The sequence below is a fragment of the Mauremys reevesii genome, linkage group 3, assembly GCF_016161935.1.
Source record: "Mauremys reevesii isolate NIE-2019 linkage group 3, ASM1616193v1, whole genome shotgun sequence".
NCBI classification, from domain to species: domain Eukaryota; kingdom Metazoa; phylum Chordata; order Testudines; family Geoemydidae; genus Mauremys; species Mauremys reevesii.
This window is the reverse complement of record NC_052625.1, coordinates 50434027-50461459: the sequence shown is the minus strand read 5'-3', so window position 1 is coordinate 50461459 and position 27433 is coordinate 50434027. Positions and strand designations below refer to the sequence as shown.

The 27433-nt window shown below is 43.1% G+C and overlaps 2 protein-coding genes across 6 annotated transcripts in view; one reads left to right on the top strand and one right to left on the bottom strand.

Annotated features, from left to right (window-relative positions):
* Window positions 1-18418, top strand: part of PTPN14 (protein tyrosine phosphatase non-receptor type 14) — a 190468-nt gene extending 172050 nt beyond the window's left edge. For 3 of the 4 annotated variants that reach the window (XM_039530999.1, XM_039530997.1, XM_039530998.1), the window contains 4 exons: window positions 3351-3479; window positions 4734-4968; window positions 6711-6874; window positions 10652-17459. In XM_039530999.1, the coding sequence (XP_039386933.1) occupies window positions 3351-3479; window positions 4734-4968; window positions 6711-6874; window positions 10652-10780 (657 nt within the window). In that variant the 3' untranslated portion in view covers window positions 10781-17459. Of the gene's footprint in view, window positions 1-3350; window positions 3480-4733; window positions 4969-6710; window positions 6875-10651; window positions 17460-18119 lie in introns of those variants that run through there. The other variant, XR_005596362.1, reaches the window with a different exon arrangement.
* An 810-nt stretch (window positions 18419-19228) lies between these two features.
* Window positions 19229-27433, bottom strand: part of SMYD2 (SET and MYND domain containing 2) — a 43121-nt gene continuing 34916 nt past the window's right edge. For both annotated transcript variants that reach the window (XM_039531482.1, XM_039531481.1), the window contains exons 10-12: window positions 24993-25167; window positions 23378-23486; window positions 19229-19648 (exon numbers count right to left, since the gene is read on the bottom strand). In XM_039531482.1, the coding sequence (XP_039387416.1) occupies window positions 19568-19648; window positions 23378-23486; window positions 24993-25167 (365 nt within the window). In that variant the 3' untranslated portion in view covers window positions 19229-19567. The remainder of the gene's footprint in view (window positions 19649-23377; window positions 23487-24992; window positions 25168-27433) is intronic.

The following is a 27433-nucleotide window of genomic DNA, read 5'->3' as shown; positions in this document are numbered from 1 at the left end:
TTTTCTCCTTGAACTCCAAGTGGCTGTTACAAAAGCCAAGTGGATGATCTTTTTGCTTAGAAGGTGAAATCGTATCTGTGAAATTTACCTCCGTAGCATAAAGTGTTTGCTTGCAGCCCAATACTCACTCCTTAATAACCTGCAGTCAGGGCATTAGAGTGCAGTAAACATTCCAGGCATCACTCTCCCTCCAGACTATTTATGGTTCTATGCTATCAGATGCCAGGAGGCTGGATATTTGGACCAGAAGTTAGAAGACAAAGACAGCTCCTATATCATTTTGATAAGATCCATGCCTGGAGGATCATGACCCCACCACCACTAAGCCTGCTGTCCCTGTGGGTTGTCAGCCCTTCTGTGCTTACTTAACACTGGCCTATCCTGTCAAGATGTTAAGCACAGTCCGAATACAGAGACACAAATCATAATTTAAGTTACGGATTTAGAAAAAAAACCTCTTGCTTTTTGCTGCTCATAGAGCAGGGGTGGGCAAACTTCTTGGCCTCAGGGCAACCCACATCGGGTTTCGGAAATTGTATGGAGGGCCGGTTAGGGGACGCTGTGCCTCCCCAAACAGCCAGGCGTGGCCCGGCCAACGCCCCCTATCCAACCCACCCCCTGCTTCTCGCCCCCTGACCACTCCTGACCCCCTGCCCCTGACTGCCCCCCCGCCACCGCATCCAACCTCTCCTCTCATTCTTGACTGCCCCCTGGGACCTCTGCTCCATTCAGCCACCCTTTCTCCCTGACCGCCCCTGGAATCACTGCCCCTGCCACCCCATTCAACCTCCCCACCCCCACCCCTTCCTGACTGCCCCCATGTTCCCCGCCCTCTGACTGCCCCGACCCCTATCCACACCCCCGCCCCCTGACCACCACCCTGAACTCCCCTGTCCTCTCGCCAACCCCCCCGCTCCCTGCCCCCTTACCGCACTGCCTGGAGCACTGGTGGCTGGCGACGCTACCGCTGTGCTGCCCAGAGCACCAGGATAGGCAGACGTGCTGCCCGGCTGGCACCAGCCACGCCACCACACAGCACAGAGCACTGGGTTGGACTGCGGCTCTGCAGCTGTGCTGCCCCAAGAGCCCACAGCCCACCACCCAGAGCATTGCGGTGGAGGGGGAACTGCATGGGAGGGGCCGGGGGCTAGCCGCCTGGGCCAGGAGCTCAGGGGCTGGGCAGGAGGGTCCCACGGGCCAGATGTGGCACACGGGCCATAGTTTGCTCATCTCTGACATAGAGCACAATCCAAAGATAATGAAAAAGATTCCCATTGATTCAGTGGACTTTGGATCAGGTCCATATTACACAAAAATGCAATCAAATGAAAAAAAAATCATATATTGAATACAGCTACATATACAAATACAGGGCCAGATGTCGAGTATCTGAAATTTCAATTGATTTTAAGCACTGTTAATCAATTATCTTGATTTGGCCCACAGATTATAGTTACTATACATACAGAAGAGTGGTGTATATGACTGAATAGGAAACAAAAAAAGGAGCAAGATTTAAGGGGGGAAAAAAACCTTTCCTGGTATATTGAAAACAATTATTTAAATACAGCTCTAATCATTGTGGCATCTCAGTGCAAAAGCCAAACCTCTAAGTTTAGTGCTGTTGCAGCAGTACGAGCTAAACTGACATTCCTTTCTGAAAATTTATACAAAGACTTGCATCTCAAGCATGGTATGCACTTAGTTTTTTCAACTTTCTTGATTGTTCTTTATAGCATTGGCTGCCAGAACCTTGATATCTATGGTTGTGTTAGAACTTAATATAAATCTTTTTCTCTGGGATTAATAACTTTGTCAATAAAAAGTTGCTCTGGGCTGAAACTTGGAATTAGAGGTCCCAGTCTGAGACACAGAATATATTATACTTTGTCATAATGGGTTCACCTGGGTTTTTTTTAAGCTGCTAAAAGTAATTTAAAAAAAAAATTAGGTTTAGTGACTTTAAATGTTCTTGGTTTTTTTTACCTGTAGAATTGAAAAATAGTTTGAATATGGAAAAAAAAGTGAAATTTAGTAGGTGATACTGTTAAAATGGCAGATTTTTACACATACCAGCAAGTAAATTTTAAATTATCTAAGTATTTTAGAAGATTTACTTCATAGGAGGATTACAAATAATATGTTTTAAATGGGAATTTTCAAGGTGATCTAACAGTACATTTTAATTATTGCAAAGTATAGAGCATGTAAATCTTGTTTCAAATATTCTTTTTAATTACCTATTTATATGCTGCAGTGCAAACACACCAAAAGTATTTTTGCAAGATCTGTTGAGTTAATTATATGTATTGGAAAAGGATTTCCATAATTTACTCTTGGAAAAACTGTTAAATGTGCCATATCTATTGATAGATTGCAACCACTGAACTGAAAACATAAATTAGTAGAGGAAGAGAAATTCAAAGCAAATTCTGACATTCTATCTGTATTTCATTGCTAGCTGGCTGCTGGCATATCAGACTAGTATGTTATATGCAATGTGTGGGCATAACTGGATGATCTGGGAACAGGCTCAACTGCAACTTTGAAAGTGACAGAACAGGACTACTTTCTAGAAATAATGTTTGTCCATTATAAAATAATTAATCATGATCAAATCTAGTGACATCAGAGGACTGATCAGCCTCCGGCTTTCCTGATGCAAAATCGTGCTTACAAAACTGTATGTTATCTGCAGCTGTGCAGTCTTTTGAAATACATGTAGAATCTGCCTAGTGCCCAGACTTTCTTTCAGCACAATCACTGAGGGCCTGATGCAAAGCCCATAGGAGTCAACAGGAGTCTTTCTAGGGTTAAGTCTACATTGTAGCTGGGAGTGAGCCTCCCACCCAGGTAGACAGTTTTGAACTAGAGCCGCTCCAGCTAGTGCGCTAAAATAAAAGTGTGGACATTGCTTTCAGGCTGCAGCTCGGGCACTCAAACTCATCTGAGGCTCACTCCCAGCAGCAGTGTAGACATATCCGTAGTGATTTTAATGGGCTTTGAATCAGGCCCTTAAGCAAAGATTTTCTATTTTATGCACTGCATGGTCTTAATTTTCTGCAAAACAGGAAGAAGTATTCCTCTTCAAGGGCTTGCTCATGTCTATTCCATTCTAGGTATGTGCGCACCCATGTGCACAGTCATCGGAGGTTTTTGCCTTAGCAGTATCTGTAGGGTCAGCTATAGCGCCCCCTTGAGTGCCACGCTCATGTATTGGTATATGAGGCACCGCCAACCCTACATCCTCTCAGTTCCTCCTTACCGCTGTGACGGTTGGTCGGAGCGCCTTGTCTTGAATCGCACTGCAGAAAAGTCTGGCATTAACTGTATTTTTTTCTGACTCCTAGGTTACTGTAAGTGGGGAGGAATGGCACTATATAGCCACACAAGGACCTTTGCCACACACATGCCATGACTTCTGGCAGATGGTGTGGGAACAGGGAGTGAATGTTATAGCCATGGTCACAGCTGAAGAGGTACGTAAAATTACGTAGAACAATTCGTTCTGAATGTGAGCAGCTCTACTCTTGTCGCTGCTTCCCATTCCAATAATGTTTTTCTTTAGCAGCCCTTTTATTTTCTTCTTTTATTCCCCTTGAACACTTTTCTGGAGATAATCTGCTGTGACCTTGTCTTTTATAGCGCTCTAGTATTTAGCTTGTCATTTACTAAAATAAAAAACCACCACCACCAAGCTTCAGTTCAGTTGTAAGACTTTGGTTTGCCAAACAAAGCAAAAATGTTTCCATTGGAATGAGAACCCTGAACTGCTCTTGGTTAAAATGACATTTATTCCCAGCGTATCCAAGGCCAGTTCTGCATTCCATCATTCTTATCGCTGAAAAGAGACCAGAAGCTGTTGTTGTTCCTGGAGAAGTGTCCATTTAAAAAAAAAATCTTTTTTATTCCTATGCCAAGCAAAACAGTTATTTTTATTGGAATCCAAGAACTGTGTGCTATGTTATAAAAACTGGCACACGTTGCTAACTAACACTACATCCAGCTTTGAACTCTGCTGCCTTATCAGAACATAGGAATTAAAATGCCACATTAGCCCAGCGTTCTGTCTAGTCCACTTTCACATCTCTGACATGAACCAGTACCAGATTGGCAGAGGTTAGAGAGACAAATCCTCTTCATGGACAGTTATGAAATAACCTGCCTATGGGGAAGTTTCTTCCTCACCTGTTGCAATCAAAAGTTGACGTATGCCCTGAATGATGAGAGTTTTTCCCTTAGATTTTTTTTTTGAAGTCTCTTTAATGCAGGCCCACTGACAGCAATTCCAAATCCCTCACTTCCGGGACTGACCACTGTGGCCAATCGCGCTGGCCCGCAGCACGGGGCTCACAGTGGTCGCACATGCCTAGGAGCCCTGTGGCCTGTCTGGACGACTTTTAAATCACCCGAGCCCCTGGGCAATTGCCCCCTTTGTCCACCCTGTCAGCGGACCTGCTTTAATGTAACTGTGAATGTTCTCATTATCCATATAAAATGTTCAAGCCTTGAGCCTTCTCAACAGAGCCTTGGACTAAATGATATTTTTTTTCTGGCATTGAGGTTCCATTCATTTAATGCCATTCAGTTTCTTGGGAAGCCCCTTGTTCTTCTCTTACGAGAGAAGATAAAAAGGAGTACCGAGTTTAGCTGCACAAGTGGTTCTGTTCGTGAGTATTATAATCATGCCACTACAAGAAGAATCATTTTAATTTTGTTTTTTTGCGGTTCAGGAAGGAGGAAGAAGCAAGAGTCATCGCTACTGGCCTAAACTGGGCTCTAAGCACAGCTCAGCCACTTATGGGAAGTTTAAGGTGACAACTAAGTTCCGCACGGATTCTGGATGCTATGCTACTACGGGGCTGAAGGTCAAGCATCTTTTGTCTGGGCAGGAGAGAACAGTGTGGCACTTGCAATATACTGACTGGCCTGATCATGGTTGTCCAGAAGAAGTCCAAGGCTTTTTATGTAAGTTTCCTTAATTAATGCAGACTTTCATGGTCAATTAACATTTTTAAGACCCAACGGAGCATTGCACATGTAGCTTCTGTTGGCCAAACTCAATGCACATGCCAGGGGCTCCTGGCTTCCCTCTTTTCCAGCCCAAAAGCTCCCTGTGTGCCATCCTCCTATCCCCCTGTATTTCAGGGGCTCCCTGTGACTTCCCCCCTTCTCCCTACTGCCAGTGGCTTTGTGTGCTCCTTTCGCCCTTCACCCCCATCTCAGGGTTTGTGTGCCCTTCTCATTCCAGAGCCCCCCATTCCTTCCCTCAAGGCAGGCACTCTGTCTGCACACACCCCCTCATATTTCCCCTTTCCTCCCATGCTAGGGGCTGTCTTCAGTAATCTTAACTCCCTACCTGCCCAGGAGGTGTTTTAATTATCGGACTGTACATAGTTAAAGTGTGGGAGGTTTGGGTGAGAAGCAAAATTCTCAACCATTGTACTGACTTTTATTAATTCAGTACTGTTCCTTACTACTTTATTACTAATAAACGCTTAATACGCCAGTAATAGTAATGCTATCGTAATGACCCTAAGGAATGCACACCCCTTTTTATTTAACTTTACAACTGGAGGGAAGAATATGCAAATAGAATTTTCAGCTTTGCCAAGGAAGTGACTCAGGGTATTATGGGTTAGTAATGGAGTTTTCACCCACCACTTTAAGTTGGGCTACTCTATTTCTCATTGTATTTCCAAGCTTTTTATTTATTTATTTTTAAAAGGATTGTCTTCCAACATTCAACCGCAGCAATTGGGAAGTTGTAAAAATTGAAACCTAGCTGTTCATAGATACAGCTGGCCATGGAGGTCATGATTCTCCACTGCTGTACACCTAGTGGAATCACTTCCACTTGTGCAAAGTAGGTGTAAAATGCCACCTTTCTGATTTTGATTGCACAGGTGGAAAGGACTGCACAGCGTGCACTATAATGGTGAACTAGGCCCAGAGACTTCATTTCTGTGGTTCATACAATTCCTGCTGGAATAACCTTGGGAAAGACCCATACCCAGGTCAGAACCTGAGTGTCCTGGTTTGCGTTGTGTTTACCCAGCCAGCTGAGCCACTGGGCTATCTGAAATGTTTATACTTTAATAAGGAAAAAGCCACTGTTTTGGAGAGCATTAGAGCTAGACGAGAGGACTCTCAGAGATCCGTACACTTTACAGTAGTGATGACAGGAAAGCCACAGAGAACTGTGTCCAAAAAAAAGTCCTAATACCTGCTGAAAAACAAACAAAAAAAAGTAGAGACCTGGTTGACATTCTCACTCATTCTACAAGGGAAGGAAAGAAAAGGGCAGATGGATGCTCACTTCCCATCCGCTACTGGCTTTGGCAGGCGGTGGTTTCAAGGGGACTTAGCTGTTGTTTTTCATCCCAGCCTGTTAATAGCAGGAATTGCTGTAAGTAATGTCTAGAATCATCTGCTTTGGGGAGCTGGGGATTTGCAGAGGGGAAAACAGAATTGAATTTTTTAAAAAGAACTATTTAATTTAAGGGACCAAACTCTCAAGTAATAATTGACACGCAGCTGGTACTTGCTGGATTCAGTGCTGTTCAGGACACAGTGGCCAAATAATTAGTGTCTTGTAGGAACTGTAAATTATTGTCACTTAAAAAGAAAACTGACTTTCTCATCAATTTTTCAACTTTTATGTGAAGCCATATAGGATTTTACAGCATAATTTGCATTTCATCTTACAGCCTATTTGGAGGAGATACAGTCGGTACGTCGCCATACCAACAGCGTGTTGGATGCCAGCAACAATTGCAACCCACCAATCGTGGTTCACTGCAGTGCAGGTGTAGGGAGGACAGGGGTGGTTATCCTAACAGAACTGATGATTGGCTGCTTGGAACATAACGAAGTAAGTAAACTTCCCCCTTAATAATTGCTTTTCCCTTAGCTGGTCCATTGAGTAATTTAAAATATCATCCATCTCATTGCATTAGTGTACCCAGACACAGTGAGCCGAGATTTGTCACTAGCTGCCATATGTACCTTGACTATTTTGTAGGTATTGTTTGTTTTTATTTTTATGATTTTAACAGAGCACTGCTGAGATAGGACACTGGCCCCAAAGAGTTTACAATCTAAATTAAGATGGGTCTGTACCTGTCTTAATTAATCAATCTGGAGGCAGAAATGTGTAAAAGAGCAGATTGAGAGCCGCGGGAAAAGTGTGCTGGCTTCCAAACTGCTTTGGACTATTGATTTAGTTCTCTAGCTTCTGTCTTTAGTGTCCTCCCTCCCTCCCTCCCTCGCTCACATTTACTGTCTTTGGCTTCTAGACTGGAACAAAGCTCAGCTGCGACTCAAAAATAACAGGGGAAAAAAGGTTGATGGGCCACAGCCAGTATTCTGAGACCTATTACACAGGCTGGCACTCTGTTAGACTATTAACAACAGAAAAGTTACAGTATGTAACTACTTGGTGTTCTGCTGTGTTCTTTGTCATTGGGGAACAGTGCAGCAAAAACACTACGTCCTGAAGAAAAATATGATGTTGGTGTACAATGCCAACCTCAGCAAAACAGCTATTGAAATGAAGGGGCTTCCTTCATCGAGTGAACTGCGGGAAGACTTGAATCCCTTGTGCTGGATCCAGCCTGCGGGCCCTAGTTTGCTGACACCTGTACGATAGCAATCAGCATAGTCAGATCCCAGTATACCTGAATCTAGCACTGACCTGGCACTCTACCGTGAACCAGTGATCCTTGCCACAATGCCCCTTATGTGAGAAAGATGTTTGTAGTGTGGAAGGCAAAGCTAGTAATTTTTTTAATTCTGTATCTTACTAAATATCACCTTTACGAAGCATTATTAATCTCTTGTTGACAGATACACTGTGGTGGGTTTTGAATCCAAAGATCCCCCATTCCTGAATAAAGTGGTTAACTAAGCTCTCCTGAGATAGGTCGGGGGCTGGCCTGTTGTACATCCTTGGAAGGCTGACTATAAATATAGAAGTTAGATGTGTGCAATGGGCTTAGTGTTACACACACACACACACAAAATAGCTCTGAGATGAATCAAAGCCTGACCCATGTGGTGATGACACAGAAAGTGACTGATCACCAGATGTTATTGGCCCAGTAGAAATCAACAAACTGTCAAAATGCTGAGACTGGAACTTGGGTTGTGCAGGCCCAAACTGGTTTGCTGCCCCCCTCCCTTTTTTTTTTTTTTGGTCTTGTCGTTGTTCAGGCAAGTTCTGACATGGCTTGGCTCAACATGACCTAACCGCTTTTCTAACCATCACATTCCATGCTGAGGCATTCTGTGGTTTAGCAGTGTAAACCCAAACCAGGAGCTTATGCTCTCATCTACACAGATTTGAAACTAAAATGAAAATCCTCATCACAATTTCTACCCTTCTTGGTACTTATGTGCCATCTATAACTATTATCCGGCTAGGGTTGCCAACCCTCCAGGATTGTCATGTGATGAAACCTCCAGGAATACATCTAACCCAAACTGGCATCCCATCTCCTGTAACAGCTCATTTGTGGAATGGCATAAAGATAGCTCCACTTTTAAAGTTGTGATCAATGGTGTTCCCTGTGAACTGCACAGCTGTGCAACAGTCTTGTATATATGGTGCAGGTCAGGCACCGCCGCTCTCATCTTCTCTGTGGTGGCTCCAGCAGGGATGTGGTGTAGTCCTTTAAGAACCTGTTCTGCTCGCCCCGCCCCACCCATGACAGAACTTGTGCAGGCGCGCTGGTGTGGGAGTGGAAGCGCCTCTGATCTCAGGGACACACTGGCTGGGAGGAGGCAGTGGCAGCTCTGGGGTGCCCCTTGTGCAGGAGCTTAGGTGAGGGGCCTGATTGGGCTCTGCAGTGTACTCACACGTGCACCCATGTGTGCACACAATGCCCTCTTTGCACACCTCTCACCACACGCACAGCCCCCCTCCACACACCCGCACAAACCTCCCATACGCATCCCCCACTTCAAGTGTAAGCTTGCCTAAGGACAAAAATATACCATCCAGTGGAGTTTGTAACCTGCTCAGTACAAAACAAACACACACAACGTTTAGAGGGAACATTGGTGATCATGTCAGTTTGGGCTTATTTAATTAAAACTAGGGGCCTCGGTCGTTTTACATAAATACACAGGAATGTATATGAGAAAGTGAAACACTTACTAGAAACAATTCCCATAATGCATGGAAACCACACTAGTTTCCTAACACAGAAAGCCTCTGGTGGCTAAAGGCGGAACCAATTATATCCCTGTCCCTTTGCCCTGACCTCATTCTCATAATGCTGCTGACTTCAGCCAAAAGATTTTTAGTTCGTTTCAACTTGTGCTTCTGGAATGAAAAGTATAGTGTAGCATTGCTATAGAGAGTCATGGGTTTTCCTCTTTCGGCATGTAAGAAACAACACACAGCTGTTGTTCCAGGAACCTGGAACAGGGTCCATAGTAATGTGGAGGTTGAATGCAAACCTCTTGGCTGTTGTCTTCTTGAGGGTTCTTGCTAGTTTTATTCCCAAAATCATCCACATTCCACCCAAATTTGATTGCCCCCCCCCTTTGTTAATGAAAATAGTTTACATCAGAAATAATGAACCTGAGGTTATGGAAAAAAATATTTATACCAAATGAATGAATTTCTTGGTGCTTTAAGTTTCCTGCATGAATAGTATTTTGGTCCCTCAATTTGGGCCTTGGTAGTTTTGAGCGCGATAGCTCAATGATTTTTTAACTACTCCTCACATACCTGTTCTAACAAGTTACCCATGTTGTTTTTTCTTCTTTTGCTCTCTCAATGCAGGCAATAAAATGCTAATACTTCATATATTTTCCAGTGAATTCTAATGCTTCATCTTGCAAGCCTCTCTGTGTTTCACACAATCTGGTTTATGTCCTGGCTTTGATAATTAAAGAAGGTCAGAGCTTCTCTGTCAAGTGTTGAGTTTCTGGGTCTCGTAGACATTGCCAGTGACTTTCCTCTTTTTTGGCGAGGAACTGAGTGGCCTGAAAAGAGGGAGCAATAACTGCATCATACTCTCATGACATATTTGCCAATCCTTCTGTTCGGTCAGGGACCCAATGTTGTTTGGACTCTTGGTTGCTTCCCGTGATTTGTAGAACCTTAATGTCCTTCCTCTATAAGTAAAACTGACTATGAATCACAGTGCAAATGGCTACCATGCCTGCATGCACAGTGGATGGCAGAGGGGAGTTGACCCAAGAAATTAAATTTTGATTATTGAAATTCTCCATTTTCCCAGCATATGACTTGTCAGGTAACATGACCCAGTTGGTTAATTTTGGACAAGCTGAGTGTGGCTATATTTAACAAGAAGCGTAGGATTTTAAGAGATTGCTCAGTTTCCTCAATAACCTTTCACTACACACTCAGTCAGTGGTACCAGGTGTTCAGTGTTAAACCCATTGAAGTTAATGTTAAAATTACCACTGACTTCAGCGGAAGCAGGATTGGAACCTTGGTATCCTTTCATAGTGTGTATAATATCTATGTATATTCCTTGCTATAATGTAGAAGGTAAGGCCAAAACTATAAATGAGTTATCTTTGTTCTTTCCTTACACTTAGTCAAAGGAGGGTTCTGGTGATGTTGGGTTTGATTAACACACAGCCTCACATTTTTGTCACCTTCACTTTCCAGAAAGTGGATGTTCCGGTGATGCTGAGACACCTACGGGAGCAGAGAATGTTCATGATTCAGACCATCGCTCAGTACAAATTTGTCTATCGTGTGCTCATCCAGTTCCTACAAAACTCTAGACTCATTTAATCTCCTTAGAGATCCCAGACGCAGTATTGTGGATTGGACTGAACCTTATTGGCAAGACAGACACATTCCTTTGACAATGTGTCTATTATCATGGTGTGCAAATATTGCACGTGCTCAAGTTGCCTCAAAAGTAAGGAGTCCTTGTTCTTCCGTAGAGAGTACCACAAATTATTTTGTACAAGGTAATTTATTTTTCATGGAATAACTTCTGAATTTCTTGAATTTGTAAAACATGTGGTGAGGTTTGAATTGACATAACTGATCTGCATTGCAAAATGTCCATAGGGAAGGTGATCCTCTCCAGGGGTGTTCTGTTGACCTGTATTCTGTTATATGGTTTATGAAACGAACAGGTCTTCAGGGAATGGCATTTTTCCAGTAAGAACATTTTAGAGCCAATTTTGTGGCTTTTACCATGAAAACAAGACCTGCTAAAAGCCAGTTAAGACTCTGTAATGGGCTGAATCTAATGATAAAGATAGAGAAGATACAATGCGGAGAACCCAAAACATGCATCCATAAATGAATGAATGGATGGAAGCATTACAAAGTAAGCAGTAGGGTATTTCAGGCAGGAAAGCTGGGTGTGTGGCAGTACCTCTTGGCTTGAAGTGGTTTCCATCATATACAGCGTTTACAGTTTTGTTCAGTGGTTCTCAGCACCCCCACTATAAAAATTGTTCCAACGCCACTATAATCAGGTGTACAGAGACCTCAGATGTTCAAAATTTGGCAAGAATTACCATTGCAGCTTAGTATTTGACAAGAAGCCATATTACACCTTTGTTAATATCTACCAGCCTTTGATCCCTTCCTAGATAAAGAGCTGTAATATTCTTGCTAGGGCCTTGAACCCAACCACGTTGTAGTCAGTGGGAGTCTTTCCATCAACCTTAGTGAGCTTTGGGTTGAGCAATAGAAAAAGTCAGCCAACTGCAGCCCAGAAAATAGTCAGACATTATGTTCTCACAAATGACTAACCCTTTCATTGTTGTCACAAGGCCAAATCCCACTCACCTTATTCAGGCAAGGAATGTCATTAAGGTCTAGACATCTCATCTCCAATAGGAGAGTTTTGTTTTCTGCACAAATCGTTCTCAGTCACTTAGATGGTTTATTTTCTAGCCCGTCGTACAGTGCCATAGTGATCTGTGCTCTCTGACCTATATCCCTGTGTTCTGTTTACTATCCTGGCTGCTGCTGCCAAAATAGTGAGCTCAAGTTTTTAGCTTACAGACTGCTCCTGCCCTCCGATTCTTTCCCAGTCAATGTCTCGCAGTTTGACCATATCATACCCCAGCCCTTCTGGCACTGGCAAGCTTTATTTCTTAGCTTTCATTTCCCCACCCGGCCCCCTGCATTAAATTGCAGAGGCCATTTGCCCACTCAGGTTACCATTTTTATCCCAGGTCTCTTTGTATCCTTTCTCTCCTTTTATTTATATTGCAGTAGCCACTGAAGGCCCCAGTCTACTGCATCACATAAGGAGAGAGAATCCCTGCCCCGAAGAGTTTACAATCTGAATAGACAAGGCAGACAAATGGGGAGAGAAAGGAAGTGTTGTTATCCCCATTATACAAGTGGTGAGGCGAGGTACAGCTACTTTAAGTGACTCACCCAAGGTCACACATGAAGTCTGTGGCAGGAGACGTGGGTTCCATTCGTGGCTCTAAATCCCAGGCCAGAACCTTAACCACGCAGACCATCGCTTTCCTCTTTTCCCTCCGCCTTCCCTTGATACTGGCTGACTGTTACACATCCTTTGTGCAAGTTTCCTCCTCTAGGTCATTAATTTATTTCACTGAAGCCACGTGTTCACTGTGGATCACTTTGTCCAAAAGTGATAGCTGCTGCACTTCTTTTAAAAAAAAATGTAATTAACAGTATAGCTGGGTGGCACTGACTCATGAAAAACCAAAGCCACCAGATCTTAGAAAACTTGGTACAATGGGTCAAATTCAAATCCAGTGTAATGTTCTGAGCTCAGTGGAACTGCATTTGCTTTCATCAGCTCTCAGTTTTAGCCCCATATGACTGACAGCCCTGCAGTGTTCACGATGCAACCCCCAGAAGCCAGGGGCTGGAGTCCACTTGTGTACATCACCCTGCAAGGCCCAAGCAGGCTTTGCTTGAAATACCAGAAAACGTTAAAGAATCCAGGCATAAATGTGGTTTCAGTCAAGGGTTTGCTTTGGATGTATGCTAGCGACGCTCTATTACAACACTTGTGAAAGAAATGGATGGAAGAGCATTTTGAGTCTGGTATAGTCACTTGGCAGTACTTCTGATGGGGCGATTTTCTGTTACTTTTGAGCAGAAAAAAGGAAGCTTAACTTTAAAAAGTCTGCTCAGGCCTTTGCTATTACCTGACTGAGCTTGTACAATGTATAAATCAGGGCCAAATTCCCCCCTCCCCCCAAGTGACACAATTTACTGCTGTCATCTGTGTTTTATTTGCTTTCTCCTGGCTAGCCATGACCCATTAGATAGCTTCCACCTATCTTACTCTAGAAACAATCTAAACTGGATGGGTACCTAGTGACTGGAGTTGGGTTTAGAGCCATGCTCTAACCCCTAATCTGGAAACACCCACTGTAGTCCAGCAAGCAGAGCCTGCAGTGTGTCAACTTTATAGGAGAGCCAGGATTAGGGGGAAACATTGCACTCAGTATGGTCACCCCCAGCTGTTGCTTTTCCAGAACTTGTCTTCCCGACTTTGGCAGCCAAATGTAAGCGCCTCTGTTTGTTCTGATTAAAGCTGTTTGCAAAGGCCAGGTAATGGTTTTAAACAAATGGTTAAAGGCTCACTCCTACAAGGTTCTGAGTGCCCTCAACTTCAGTTGGGAGTTGAGGACACTCAGACCAGGTCCTCAAAGGTATTTTAGATACTTAACTTGCATTAGGCACCTAAATAAATACCTTTGAGGCTCTGGGTCTGAGTTCCTTACAGATGTTGTCTATGCTGGTAGCTTGGCATTTACAGTAACATACTAGGGTGAAGGCATAATGGCGAGAAAAGAAAAGAGAGGTTTCCGTTTCAAGCCACCAAAGGATGGTTAGGAAAAAAAAATATAGACCTAGTTAAACTATCTTGATATTATGTTTAAGAATCAGCTGCTTCTTCAGTCATCTTTAGTTTTCCTCTAATGCCTTCTGCCCGTGCCAACATCTCTCTTGTTAAATTAGCAGCAACCGTTTAAAGTCTTTTCAGTGGCATCTGTATGGTAATTGCATAGAGATGCTTTATATCTGGGAATCAGGCCAAGGAATAAACCTTGAAGCAAAGTGTATTAAATTAGTTATCTCGTTATAGCTTTTTGAATAATTTCCTAATGATGAATTAAGTTTGAACTCAGTGCTGTCAAGTTCCATTGCTCCATTTGGATTTGAAAGGTAGAAAATCATAAGGGAAAATAATTTGTTCCTAGGTCGTATTAGTCAGGTATCTTGGCTGAAATGTATATGACCACTGCTACTTTGGCTCTTCTGTAAGCACAGGGAAAAAAAGTTATGAGAAAGCATAAATAGCTGTGTTAAAAAGGAAGAAAATTCAGCACTATTGTCATTACATGGCTCTTCATAGTACAAAGGCACATTATAGATTTCTTAAAACAATAAAATTAATTACAAAATAGCTCCAAAAGCCTTTCAACATTAGCAATAGGTGCCTATTAATGAGCCAGCTAGATGGTCACATAACAACCACTTTCAGTCAGCTACTAACAGTAGCTGGAATCCAAAGTGACTCACTCTTTCCCTTTTATTGAAAGCTTGGTAATTTTAGACTTTTCCTTTTGTCTGACTTCAGTGTATTTTTCCTGCTAGATTTTATCTTGACTAGATCAGCTAGCATCTGAGATGAACTGAGATGGTGTATGTCTCCAGAGCTTCCTCTCTAGTCCCATTTGTAACTGTAACTTCAGGCCAGGGTTTTACAGCAGTTGAGAGAGGTGAATCTACTCCATATTGTAGAGGAAAAACAATCTTCTGATGCTGAAGGACTGCAGCTTTATCACACCCCGGGTCTTTGGAACGTATTTTCTTCACCTTAAGGGAAGGACAGGAATAAGCATTTTCTATCCAATTTCATTTGTTACAATAGAAATGAAAGGATGGGACTTAAAGGAACAATATCTTCATTTCTTTCCCACAGTTTTAGCATCTGAGTCTTTTAAAAGGAAAAGGAGAATGAAAACTCTAGTTATATTTGTGGTTTTCATGCTGTATTCACATCAAAGCATGGGCAATGGGTAGTTTGCAAGCAACCACTTTTAAAGCACCAACTCCCACAAATTGAACTGCACAGCTACTTGAAGCAGTTCTGAAAACTAACTCCAAATAGACTTCTTCCAACTCTTGCCAGTTTCTATCCGACACATTCACCCATGTTGTATCCCTGTTGATGTCTTATGCTCCTTCATCTACTTCATAAAAGGGAATTTTAAGTAGATCAATAAGCCTGCATTCATTTTTTCTAGATAAAATGTTATTGTTTAACAGCCATAACTTTTGTGATTTAATATTAAACATGTTGAACTGCTAATAGTTAACATTGACCCCAAATTCCATAGTACCCAAGTCCCCAGTTCATGGTTAGAGTTCATGCTCTCAACTATATATAGGTCAGGGATGGGAAAAATGGCTTTGCTAAATTTAGAATTCACTCATAAATAGTTTGATCAGAACTTACGGAGTTCTGAAGTTTGCATTCCACTGCACTTTGCGGCACAGAAGGGATGGAGCTCTGCCCAGTGCCTGAAGCTCATCTGCTCTGTCCCTGGCTGCCTCAATTGACCTGCCACAACACGCCATGCCAGCAGCTGGGTGCTGTCTCTGCAGGAACCCTAAACATGAGGGTTTCCTCTGATGATTTGAAGGTACTGGCTGCAGAATTTGGGGCCATTTTGCCATGCATATAAACGGGAAATGGGCATGTGACCAGGCACAAGTAGGGCAGGGCAGGGTGAGACTCTGCATGCAGGAATACCCAGCTTCACAGTCTGATACAATGCTCTCTAGTGGGCTGGAAATTGAGTTACAGCCCCTTGGGCACTGAATGGGGTTTCAGAGTTAGTGGAATATAGTCTTCAGGCTTTCATATTAAACCTGATGTAACTTTGTATTGTAGGTGGTATGAATACATTCACTTCACTCACATTAACAGTGGTCAGATGTTGCTTGATTTGTTTTGGATTGAGAGGATAGCAGGCTGTGGTTATTCTTTCACTAATTTCACCTGCTCACATTACTAATGCAGTCCAGATATTTAAACCAAATTCATTGAAGGACACTTCTGCCCCATTAGCTGTGGCTTATTTATCTGTTGTCCCAGCTCCAAGTATCAGTATTTATAGAATTAAAAATATTCTGGATTTAGAAGCTGGAGGCTTTAGGGTAAATTATTTTAGGAAGTTTTGTTTAACTTTTGTTTTAATGTCAACTGTTATTTACCAGACAATGTGTGTGTCAAAAATAAGTATTTATATTCATCCAATTCTTCCAGCAAATAAAACCATAACATGCTCTACCTGAAACCACTATGAAATTCCCTAGCCTATCCATGCATTTGCCAGTTGATCAGTATTTCATTGTATACAAAGGATAGCCTTTCTGCATCTGATGCATATGCAACTCTCATTGTGCACTTTACAGACACAAGAAATGCAGGACTGTCCACCTTGGCAGCAAATGGAAATTTAGCAATATACCAGCAGCCCTAATTGAACAATCCCAGCACCATTTCGAAATAGGGGAAATAAAACTAACATTTCTAAAAACAAATAAACTCTTTAAAATTTGCAATTTATTTTAATGTCAATATTCACCTATCTAGGGCCTCAGTTCAGCACTCCTTATACAGGTAAGAGTCCTAATCAGCTCAGGAGGACTGGTACCTGAGTGAAATGGAGAGGAATTGATTAGAATTTAATCACTGCAGTTTTTCTTGCAAAGATCCATTCTCTTGCTGCTATTTTTTAAAACAAATCAACAAAACTAGAAGCATTTTGTTAATGGGATAATTGGCCTGTTGAGGTTGCTCCTTATAGAAGACATTTTCCCCACTAGTAAAATATCTTATTGTTGATATTTTTCAAAGGAAAAAAGTTTACACATGTATAATTGTGTGGGACATATGTTACATGTTAAATTAGTTTTACATCACTGGATGTTCTATTTTACTTCAGTATTTCAATGCTTGCTTTTGTATTTGTTCTGTAACTCTGTACATTACAGTTAAGTCCAAGACAATGATTTAACAATTTCTCAGCCTCATAGTATGTATACATTTTGTAGACAATTGAGGTCAATTTCCACACCCCTTTTAATTCAAGATGAATGACATACTCATTTTATACTATTGAAAGTCCTTAAAAAAACTATGCATGCTATTTTATATTTTAATGTATATTATTCATATCAGTACATAAGCTTATGCTTATCAGTTTTATCTTGTGTTTAAAACTGATTACTTTTGACAGTATTTTTGCACTGTTTCTCTTCTCTTTATAAAAAGAACTATTCAGCATTAGATGACTGCAATAACTTTTTTACATCTTTCACTGCCTTGTGTAAATAGTTTCCTATATGCCTTTTCGGATGTGAGACTCATGACTCACTAAGCTTTTTTGTAAAAGATTGTTTATCCTTTGTATTCATAGTATGCAATAAACTTTTTTTTCCTCCCTAAGGAAATTCACTTGTTTTTCTTCCTGTCTAGCTTAAGGTTTTAAACTTGCACCTTCCACTGCAGTATTTGAGCCCCTCCAATGTTTGTTAGGTTGGTACAGCAAAGGCCTTAGTGCACTTCATAGAATTTTCTACTCTTCTTCCTTCCCTGACACTGCTGCTTGGGGTAGGATTATAAACATTGGTAGTGGTTGTCAACATCATTCCAGTTATGGTGAGAAAGCGCTATCAAAGAGAGGTACTGTAGCAGTTCCTGGAAGTGGTCACACTGCATTAGTCTAATCTTCTCAGGCTCAGAGTCAAGAACAGCGGAGAGGGGAGGCAGAGTATCAGCCTGCATTGTGTGTGTCACTTTGTGGATTTTTCTGTCAATTAAGGCAGCTTACATCGATCTAACTTTAAGCATCTACACTAAAATATAGCTCCTACTGACTTAACTCCACCTCTTTGGTTGACAGTCTCAATGTAGCACTTAGGTTGATGTAGCTGCAGGTGCTGTATTGCTTACATCAACAGTTAAATCCGTGCAAGTGCTCCTGGTGAGGACATGCACCACTGACACAAGGAGTGTAGTATGGATATGCAAAAGTAATTTAATTACTGCGGTGGTTGTAAGCTGATTAACTTACGCAGACTTAATTTTGTCATGTAGACTTTCAGAAAGGACTTTAAAAACGTGGTGTGGTTAGTCCTTCCTGGACAGGAGAAACAAGCCTGCTTACACAGGGTGGAAAATGAAGGCAGGTAATCGGCCCTGGAACTGAGGGGAAACTGAGGCAGGAGCTAGCCTGAAGCCAGACTGGGTAGGTGGGGTGCTGCTACACAATTACCATCTCCGATTTCTCATGCCCGCTCTGCAAGCTGTAAAAATGGTACAGTATGTTTATGTAATTTAACTCCACACCTGATTGACTTTAAATGTGTAATTAAGAGGGAAAGGGAGCCTCCTGGCTTCTTAAAGACAACCAACCAATCCCCCTCTGTCCAGCCTCATTTAAAAACAAACCCCGAGTTTCAATTTGAGCTTCTTTTGGATTCTTCTGGAGGTGGGGAAAGGGGTGCAAGTTGGTCTCCAACTCAACAACTAACAGACAGGGATGTTCTGGCTCCTCTGGTGGCAGCTCCCTGTGATCTGCTGGAGGCAAAAGGGCTTCTCTAACAAGGCAAGGCGTGTCCGCTTCAGACCAGCTCACTTTAACCCCAGCCAGTGTCCATGTTACAGGCTCCCTGAAGCCAGGTACTCCCCAGCCTAAGATGGTCTTGAAGGCAGGGTTCTAAAATCACTAAGGGATAACAGCAGCAATTTATGGCACCTTCCCTTATGGGTTCAGCATGAAGGCAAATCCAACTTCAGCACCCTCCAAACCCATGGAACTGAAACCTTAGCCCCTGGCCTATGCTAGGTTAACCCCTGTGACAGAGGGGGTACTCCAGCTTATGCCCTTTCGTGGACAAAGGCTTATATATGCTACCTCTGTAGAAGCTGCTACTGTGCCTACAAACACTCGGAGTTAAAGTACATTGGGGGGGGAGCCTACAACAATTTAGCACAAGTGCACTGAGCCAGGGTCATCAAGCTCCCTTAAGCTCAATGTTTTTGGAATGGAATAAAATTGGTAGGAATAGACATTTTCAAGCTCCTAAAGAAAAGTACTAGAAACAATGGATATAGGAAAAGTAGCTGCTTTAAATTTCTAATTCTTCAGAGAGTAAGAGAAAGTTTGTCACAAAATTAACGCAAGCACAAAGCAAACAAGTAGGGCCATGACAATGTACCACTTTTATTTACTTTACACAGCTAACACATTACAATTTGTAGAGGAAAAAAATTGGTCTTCTGCACATGAGCTGTCGAAGGCATGACCTGGATGAAACCACGCCATTTCCTTTCTTAAAAAAGCATTTGAGAATTTGCAAAGGTTAAAGATGTTTTGCATAAGCCTTAGAGAATGCAAGATGCAAGGCCCAAGTGCACAACATGTGTGTCATGCCACTTACATTTCAGAAGTGCTTCATAAGACAGCACTTTTCAAAGCACTCTTGTAGGTTTGGTAGCAAGGCTTTTAAATAAAGGTAGAGGGACTGCATAGATTCAGAGGCTCAGTGGTCCTTGAATTCGTTTTTGATCTCTGAAATGTATGGATGATCTTTTCCGTGTGCTACTTCCATAATAGCAATTGCCTGTGAAAGGAAAAAATATTCACATAATTGATTCATAGTTAGCATTAGGCTAGAAGTATTCTCCTCAGGGGTATGGAACAGTGACACCTCTAGCTATTAGCCCGTTAAAGTTATCTACTCCATAGGAAACCATATGAATTTCATTTTATAGAATGTTTTACATTCATACAGCACTTTTCATCCTGAAGGATCTCAAAGCATTTTTCAAAACTATGTACATACAGCGCCACTGGAAATGCTGCCAACTCTAAGATTGAAAGCTGCAAGCTAGGGAATAGAGTAGGGCAGGGGTTCTCAAACTTCACTGCACCGCCACCTCTTTCTGACAACAAAAATTACTACATGCCCCCAGGAGGGGGGACTGTAGCTTGAGCCCTGCCACCCTGGATGGGGGGTCCCCAAGCCCCACCACTACAGGCAGAGAGGGCAGCCAAAGCCCAAGGGCTTCATCCCTGGGCAGGGGACCTAATACCTGAGCCCCACTACACCAGCCCTGGAGACCCCATTAAAATGGGGTTGTGACCCACTTTGGGGTCCCAACCCACAGTCTGAGAACCGCTGGAGTAGAGAATATTTTGACAGCTGTTCCAGAGCAATGAGTTCAACTCCTCTCCTATACCCATGGTAAATTGCCTGGAACCCAATTTATCTATCTCAGCAAGTCAAAAGGGCTTCAGTGAACATAATGTGATCACATGTTTCAAGCCTGATGCCTTAGACCACTAAGCCACTCCCACCAGCACATAATCAAGTAATCACACCACACATCAGAAAGGAAAATAGTGCTGAGACTTAAGCATTTGTGCTGCAATAAGATGTAGAGGCTCTACTCAGGGTTGGGGTCTATTGTAAAAGGTGATCTACACTCTCCATCTGAAGACACACTGCACCCCCAGGAGTTTAAAATCTAAAACTGGGGGTAGACAAAACCAATTGGTGCTATTGACAGTGTCAAAAGTGCTTTCTCATGTGTGTATTACCCCAATAGAAAAATTGGGTTTTAAAGTGAGAATTGAGGGAGACTATCCATCTGTCAAAGAGCAGCAGAAAAATAAGTAGCCTTAGGTGCAATAATGAGGACAGAGAACAAAGTGAGACCGGAGGAATGGAGTGCATAGATATGTGGGTGGAAACAGTCAGTGGAGAATTTAAGACCAAACTTTGCCAAGGACAGAAGCCACCATGGAGCCAACAGTTTTCAACAAAATCTAAAGACAGGGCCATCTTCTTGGATTTGACCACTGCTTATGACATGGTTTGGCACACAGGTCTTCTGTGTAAACTCTCTCGAGTTGCCCTGCCTTGTGTGGTCAAAGTAGTAAAGCTCTTCCTCAAAAACAGGTGGTTCAGAGTCCACATGGGTGATGGTTGCTGTTCCTGGAAGTGTCAGATTGGTGGACTTCCTCAAGGTTCCCTTCTTTCACTAACACTGTTCAATACGTACATCGATGACTTGCCAGCAACACTCTCACACAAGTTTATCTGTGTTGATAACATCGGCCACACCTATCACGCTCAATCCTCCTCAGAAATTGACATGGTCCTAAATGAGAATATGAAGCTCATGGCAGACTACTGTAGTCTGACACCTGCATCCAAGTTTTTCTGGTTTCTATCACATTTCATCTACATAATGCAAGCCCATGCCATGAGTTAAATATTTTCTTAAATATCCAACGCCTGCAGCACAACCCAAACCCTGTTTGCCTCAGCATGACACTGGATAGGTCATTGATGTACCACAACCACTTGAAGACAGCAGCCAAAGTTAGCACTCGGAACAACTTGCTCAGAAAACTGGCCAGCTCAACCTGGGGTGTGAGCGTCCAGATGCTTAGATCATCAGCCCTTGCCCTCTGCTATTCAACAGTAGAGTACTGTGTTCCTGCCTGGTGTTGCTTGTTTCACACGAGGCTGGTCGATGTAGAGCTTAAATCTATGTGCATTGTTACTGGGACTTTACGTGCAACTCTGTGGCCATAGCTGCCAATACTTAGTAACATAACACCACCTCACATTCACTGTGGGGGGGCCTCCACGATGCTCCCGGCCAAGATCAGTGAGAACAGCAACTTGCCTCTGTACTCAGACCTCTTCAACCACCTTCAACTCTTCACACGTCTTATAGATGCCCTTTCTGGTCACTTATGCCACCACAGGATGACTGTGGAATCTGCTTGGCATAACAAGTGGGCAGTGATGACGGTCATTAATCATGCTCTTGTTACTAACCCAACCACCTGCCCACCAGGTTTTGACCAAGGCACCTGTGGGCATTCCTGAACTGGTTTTGAACAGGACTGGGCAATTGTGCGGCCAATCTTTTCAAATAGGGTTTCTGTAATGACCCGCGATGTAGATGTGGTCAGCTTCAGACTGTTGCATATCCTTGACGAGTGCCGCTGACTTACTTTGCGGTTCCCAGTTCTTCACCGGGCTGGTGACAACGCTATCAAATGGCTGGGCACACTGTGCATAGTCTGAGAGACCATGGAGTAAGAGCTCACAACATCTTAGAACCCATTTTACCAAGGGAATATTGACTAGGATTATCCCCTACTGTTAGCTTTAGAAGATTTAACTTCCACGTGAATAGCAACAATGACCCGTGCTTTCCCATCTCACTCAAAGGATGAACTCTACAGATCCTGTCTGAGCGATTTCCAAAGAGATATGAGAAGACAATTGTTTTGTTTTCTAATAAGCCTCAAGATGCAGCACCAGTATCTGGGATGCTTTTGTGGGTGTGTTCAAGTGTTCCTGGAGGCTATTTTTGGAAATGAGACTTTAGAAAAATATTTATGTTGGGAAACTGCCAACAGATTTACCTGCACTGTTTGTATTCTGACCAACATTAAATTGTTTAAAAAATACATTTAAAATATGTAATTTATGCAGGCTCTTGTAGGCTGGAGGTCTGCTTTAATACTGGCTCAAGTCTGTCTTACCTAAAAAAGCCTCTACAAAAATCAGGGAATTCCAGACCAAAGTAACAAAAAATCATTGAGGTTAAGGAAACCAAAAGGGTATTTACTTGTATCAAAGAGGCTACACATCCAAAAACAACAGGTGAAAGAAAGGATCATGAAACACAGTACAGATTAGTAATGGGAGGAGAAGAATCAAATAGAAATGTGAGGGGTTTGCTATCACAGCACAATATAATCTAAAAATTCAACCCACCTAATGAAAATTAATCTGCCTGTGTCCTATTCCAGAATGAGTGAGAGCCAGAAACATGTTCAGTTTTTGAACAACTTAACAATATATGAACCATAGAAATAAAGTGTGTGATGCTTCAAGGGCCAGGAATTGGGGGGTGGGGGGAGTGTGGATGGAAGGAAGAGACATAGCTCCTTCAACAAGCAAGTAAATGAAATGCAACTGCACCTACAGTTACTTCTCTAGCTGAAGTGGAACTCTGACTCAATGAAGGGAATATGACCTACATACATACATACTATTTTGATTCTGAAGTATTAAAGTTAATAGTGAAAAGATCAGGAAAGACCTGCTTTGCATAACAGACAGTGAAATGATGTAACAGCAGTTGCATTACATCTTTATAACAAACACACACTGAATTAAGGAAAGGATGAAAATCAAGTAACTAAATACAAGGCATGATAAGTTTTCTAGCAAGTCATTCATTGGTTAAGAAATGGTAACACTTCAACGAGCACATGCCTAGCTAAAATTGCTATAGTTACTGGGTAAGGGTGGAAATACCTTTTTTAGAGCTTTAACTCCAGCAGTTGTGTTTTCAAGTCCCATATAAAGCCTCCCTAACTTCAGCCACATGGAGGCAACGTTCAGGGAGTATAACGGATAATGCTTACTGCGAAAGAAAAACTTGGCATAATCAGATCCTGCAAAAAGTTTCCACAGTATTTCCCCACAACCCCTCTCCCTGGCTCTAGGTGTGAGAAGCTGGCTCATTCTCCCTGCCCATTCAATCCTTGCACTCTCTGCTGTGGCTGCCATGAGTCAGTATCTATTGTTTGTGGGATGAGGACGCAACTGAGAATTGGACTGAGATCACAACATTCATTTCACCCACCCCAGGCCTCTGAACAGCCACCAAGTGGCAGTGACTTGCGGTCACTGCATTTAATCTGGCCCACTAAAAGGGTGAAAAGCTCTGTACCATTACCAATTCCCTGAGCCACCCCGCCCCTAAGCACTAAGGATTCTTCTTATTCCAAAGGCACGCTGTCAGCACTGCGTGTCTGGGGCTGACTGAGGGGGTGTACCGAACAAGTCTTTGGAATGCAGCTCTGGAGTTGCAGCAAAGTAAACTTCAAACTGCAGGAGCTGGGTTCAGCAGCTGACCTGGAATGCCAGGCTCCGAGCCAGTGGAAGCTGGGCAAGTCACAAGGATGATAAATACCATTCAGCCCCCGGGGAGAAAGCGAGTGAGCCAGCACAATCACAGCTCCCTGCCAGCTGATCTATGACTTTACACTGGCATCCAAAGGGAGAGGTTCACTTGCACTCCCTCAGCTGGAGAGCAAATTACACCTTTAGATGAGAATTTCCTGGGAAGACCCGTGGCGGGGTCAGACCCATGCGCAGTGTACTGGCTGTCACAAGCGAAGGACGCATGGCCCAGAAAAGAAACTGAACAAGGGAGATTCTTTGGTTTCCTCTCAAAGGTAACATCTGGGTGGCTCTAGCTGTGCTGCACTGCCCTGTCCCTGTGCAAGAGCCCCGAGTTTGCACATTCTCTCAGGCTCTTGCTCCAAGGGAGAGGTAGCCAAGACCATCAAGGACTTGACAAGCTCAGTCTGGGAATCAGGAGGAGCAGAGTTCAAGCTCCCTCTGCTGCCCAGTCCATTCAATGGGAAAAGAGCCTTGTTGTAGCCATTTACCACAGGGGGTGATGAATGAAGTGAACCTACAGGACGACTGGAATCTCTATTAATATGCAAGGGCCAGGATATTACCTACAGTATTCAGACAGGGTTAAGATTAAAAAAATTAGTCTCAGGCAAACGATCAATACAATATTAGAGATGAACACATGTTACAGTAACTAAGCAAGATTAGTACAGTCACCAATCTAAGGAAAGACAGCTGGGGGTGTAAACAGGTCCTGCAATTCGGTGGCAGGAATTTGCAAAAAGCCAAGTATTGTTAATACCTTGGCCCTATTCAGATCAAGTAAACACTATCTGAATCTGGACCTGCATCTCATTCTAAACAGGCCATGAACATTCACTACTGTACAGTGCATCTATATACAAGGTGCAATCAGATTAGTGATGCCTGCCCCTATGTTTTGTTTAAACATGTGTTCAACTTACTGCAATATGTAATTAAAAATAAAAGCTCCTAAGTTTACCTGTATGGTTTGATAATTTTTTCCCCATAGCGCAATGCACCATCCCAGTCTTGCATGTACAGACAGACTCCCATGGCCTGATACATCATATGCAGCATATAAACATTACTGTCTTCAAACACGGAGCCCATCTTGTCCAGACTAAGCTCACAAACCTCCAGTAATTCACTAGGAGGTACAGTGGAGTCAAGGAACACATTAAATGAGTGGTTTCCAACTACATACCTGTGTTATACGGCTTGAGGATACCCACGTTATGGTTGTCCAGTAAAGAATGGTTTTGAGAAGCTTTTCTTTAAGTACAGCTCTTCTTTGAAAAAGGGACTGTTAAAAATGGCATCAAGGGGTTCCAGGTCTCAGCAACTCCAGGTCAAGGGTGCTCAGTTTGCATGTCCCCCGCACCTTAATTGTCAGACCTGCAAACCCGGCCTTGAGACTGGAGTGGTTTTCTTGCACCAGTGCTGGTGTACTTTGGGGGGTGGGGGAGTGAAGTGCAGCGTGGCAGCAGTGGCTAGTGAAGAGTGGAATTTTCCATGTACGAATTCCCCATCCCTGCATCAAGGCTGAGAAAAGGATTGGGTCACAGGGTATGGGGGACTACAAACTGCATCTGGCCACGGGGGGCCTCCTCTTTCAACATGTCTCCCATAAGTGCCTTCACATCCTCTACATAAGTTCTCATGGCCATGCTCTACAGCGAGTGACAGAAGTTATTTCTTCTTCTGCCTCCAAAAGACTAAGCACGACCATTTCGCAAAGAGCCTGTGCTACTTCTGGACCCTAGCCTACTCCATGGCAATGCACAAGCATTCCTGCTGAAGTGGATAACAGCAACTGAAGAAGCAATGCTCTCAGTTTCACAAGTAGATGAACACCCAGGATTTGGTGTTGAGTGCTACTCTGTCCCTAAAACACGCAGCACTTGTGACTGCAGACATCTAGAGTGAAGTCTTGGCCTCATTGACGTCAATGGTAAAACTCCCATTGACTTTAGTGGAGCCAGGATTTCATCCCTAGTCTTTATTTTTAACAAATAGTTGGTGGGAACTATTTTGGCACGGCATAATTTTTTCATTGACATGTGAACCGAAAGCCTCTATTACGCAGAGAGGCAGTGTGGTCTAGTGGACTGGGCATACGCCAGGAACTCCAGTGTTCTAATCCTGGCTCTGTCACAGACTTGCAGGTTGGCCTTGCTGCATCACCTTTCCATGCTCCAGTTCATGCAAGGGATAAGACAGTACTTGTCTCCTTCCTAGGGGCGTTGTGAGGATTAGTGTTTGCAGAGCACTTTGAAGAGCTCTGGAATTGCACACACCTCTCTCTCTCTTGCACACACCCTTCTGAGCATTCCAAGAGTAATTTTTAAAGGAAACAATTTAAGTTTCATAATCTACAAACGTTATACAAGACCACCCCCACCTCACTATTCAATGGTATTTACCTGTCACTTCTGGTCTTCCCTCAATTTTTATGGTAAGACCAGCTTGTCCTTAGTGTGACCATTAGATGATCTTATGTCTGGGTCTGCTCTGTGTGCCTCTCTCGCCCAGGATGTCAGGTGGATGGTTAACCTGCTCAAGCAAGCTTTTTGTTTTTAAGATTAAAAATACAAACAAACCCCATCTAGTTTTAAAAGCCTTTTGAAGGGTTTTCCTCCATGGCTCTATTCCATGCTTATTTTGCACTAGCAAACACAGATCCCAGTCACGACCAGGGAATGGTTCTGTGCAATACATATGAAGACACAATCCCTGCTCTGACGAGTTTACAATGTAATTATCAGTGGAAACAGATTTCTGTGGGCCACACCTATCTCCTCCGCTGCAAAACCAGGCTCAGTGTGCAGGGTGGGACGCTCAGCTGAGTTTTATTTTTACAGGGGCTTGTAGCTGCTGCTCTGCATAAGCACAGAGACCCCCTGATTAAGGCCTCGTAGCTACTCCTTCCAATGTTTAAAATCAAGACTATTCTATCATTTAATCATCAGACCTTACATGGCCCTTGACATTGCTGAGTTCAGCTAGGGAGACCCTTTAACATCAACCACCGGCCCCTACTACCGCCACATCCACTGATTCTGGTGTCAAGTCGCCAGATATTCTCTAGGGCTAAATTGTCACCTGTGACAAATGGGGGCAGGTGCAGCCAGAGAGCCAAATCCAGACCTAGTATAAAGGGGTGAAAGTCCATTGAGTGCACCCAGGGCTGAGGCTGGCTCACATGTAACAAGCAACTGACACAGACTTGGCCTGGAGCCCAACAGAAGGAAACTTCTGGCGCTGAGCAATCAGCCTGTATGGCTTGGCTAAGGGCCTCAGCCACTGCGGTCCATTGGACTGGTCCTTAACTTCAGGACAGTAAGACGAGACTCTCTGTAAATAGTATCACTAACCTTCCTAACTGCTTTGACATTTTAAGGGCTTTGAAATCATCCTGCT